Source organism: Diabrotica virgifera, chromosome 2 (genome assembly GCF_917563875.1).
Source record: "Diabrotica virgifera virgifera chromosome 2, PGI_DIABVI_V3a".
Taxonomy (NCBI): domain Eukaryota; kingdom Metazoa; phylum Arthropoda; class Insecta; order Coleoptera; family Chrysomelidae; genus Diabrotica; species Diabrotica virgifera.
Genome location: NC_065444.1, coordinates 2,700,874 through 2,702,645, shown reverse-complemented (window position 1 = coordinate 2,702,645; position 1,772 = coordinate 2,700,874). Strand labels below are relative to the sequence as shown.

At 35.0% G+C, this 1,772-nt stretch overlaps 1 protein-coding gene across 1 annotated transcript; it reads left to right on the top strand.

Moving 5' to 3' along the window:
- The first annotated feature begins 597 nt into the window (after positions 1-597).
- LOC114328073 (enhancer of split malpha protein) lies at positions 598-1,375 on the top strand. The gene has a single exon (XM_028276825.2). It carries the CDS (start codon positions 655-657, stop codon positions 1,123-1,125), a length of 471 nt encoding a protein of 156 aa, XP_028132626.1. The 5' UTR covers positions 598-654; the 3' UTR covers positions 1,126-1,375.
- The last annotated feature ends 397 nt before the right edge of the window (positions 1,376-1,772 follow it).

The following is a 1,772-nucleotide window of genomic DNA, read 5'->3' as shown; positions in this document are numbered from 1 at the left end:
CGAAAGAACCCTTACCAATAACCGTAAAGAGTACAGTATCAAATTTTGCACAAAAATATCCTATTCTGTCGAATAATCAACATAACATGTCAGGTAAAAATACCTCAACCCCATTATATCCTCAAAACCCATCTCGGACCTAATGTGTGCGTATATCTATACATATATATAAATGTAACTGACCGTATCAACCTGTATGGAATATTTTAAAAACCCTTTTCAAACATTTCTAGTCGACCAAACACGCTCATAAAGAAAAAAGAAGAAGTAAAATGGGTTAAATGCCTCCCTCGCATATAGCTAGGCGCAAATCTTTTTCAAACACCCCTACGTATACCATCTGCCTTTGTCAAAATCGTGGGAACTTGGACTAGATCGCGATTCTCACGGCTCCTACACCCTATACACACAACCTTCCATCTCTGTCCTGCTTTCTAAAACCACATACGCCGAACCGAGGCCCGACATCATCTCAGCGTTAAGAAACACCTGTCCTTATACTCGATTTTCATTTGTCGAGGGTGGAACCCCTCTATACACGTCCTAAGGGCCTGTGACGTCGCTGGCTCGAAGATATAAAAACGCACGTACCTTGGAAACTTCATTCATTTTTCGAGTTCGTTAACGACAAGTTAGTACGTTATTATTATCAACATGAGTTTATACGACGCCGAAGTTTTCAACAATTCCGTCAATGACAACAAGGTCAACGACAAGAAATCCAAGTCGACGATGCACCAGATCAAGAAGCTGATCAAATGCATAATCAAGAAGAACAAGCACACTTACGTGAAGAATCCGCAGCCCGATTACTACTTCGATGAAGAAATTAGCGATAACCTCGCTAATGAAATCCTCGAGAACGAGATTTTCGAAGACATCGACAACTGCGAAGATTTCTCCGCTGTACCTGTGTACGAGAACGGCGAAATGGACTTCCTACCCGTTACGAGAGGACAGAGATACATCCCAGTGCATTTCGCAAGAACTGAAGCGGGCACATTCTTCTGGACATCAATCACCACTCCCGATCAAGATATCTGCTATCACGGTGACAAGAACGCCATCTCAAACTACCAAGTACCACAAAGGCAAGTACCTAATGATAGATGGGCTCAAGCTTAATCAATCTACACGTTAAATGGTTCGTTCTGTGATTGACCAGTGCCTTTAAAAACATTTCATGTGATGGTTTTGCTCAAATTATATTTTTTTATTGTTGACTGATTGTCAAATGTGATATTGTAGTTTTAAATGTTTATATTTTCAGATTTTTTATCTGAGTGTGATTGAGAGCTTTAATTGATTTTTTTATATTGTAAAATGATGTCTTCCAGTAGAGTTTAAGAAAAAATAAATTTTATTTTAATAGTAACATGTTGTCTTTTCTTTTTTTTTGAATTTTCAGGTACACATTTACTGTTTTATTTGGCAATAAGCGACAATTTTACTTTGAAATTTATCATTTATTAAGTGAGAAAAAAAATTTCAAATAAACTTAATTTCAAAGTAAAATTGTGGCTTATTCCCAACTAAAATAATAAATTACATTCAGATGTCACAAAAAAATAGCTTCAGAACCCTTTTTATAATGAAGAAAATAATTTTAAACAAAAAATAATTTTTCAAATATAAATTAAAAATTGGTTTTTTGTTTAAAATTATTTTCCGAATTTACAATAAAACATCAAAAATTTGAATAGCATTAAAAGTATCTTGCACAAAACAAAAAAAATGTTAATATTATACCTGCCAGTCAAATTTAAATCTAG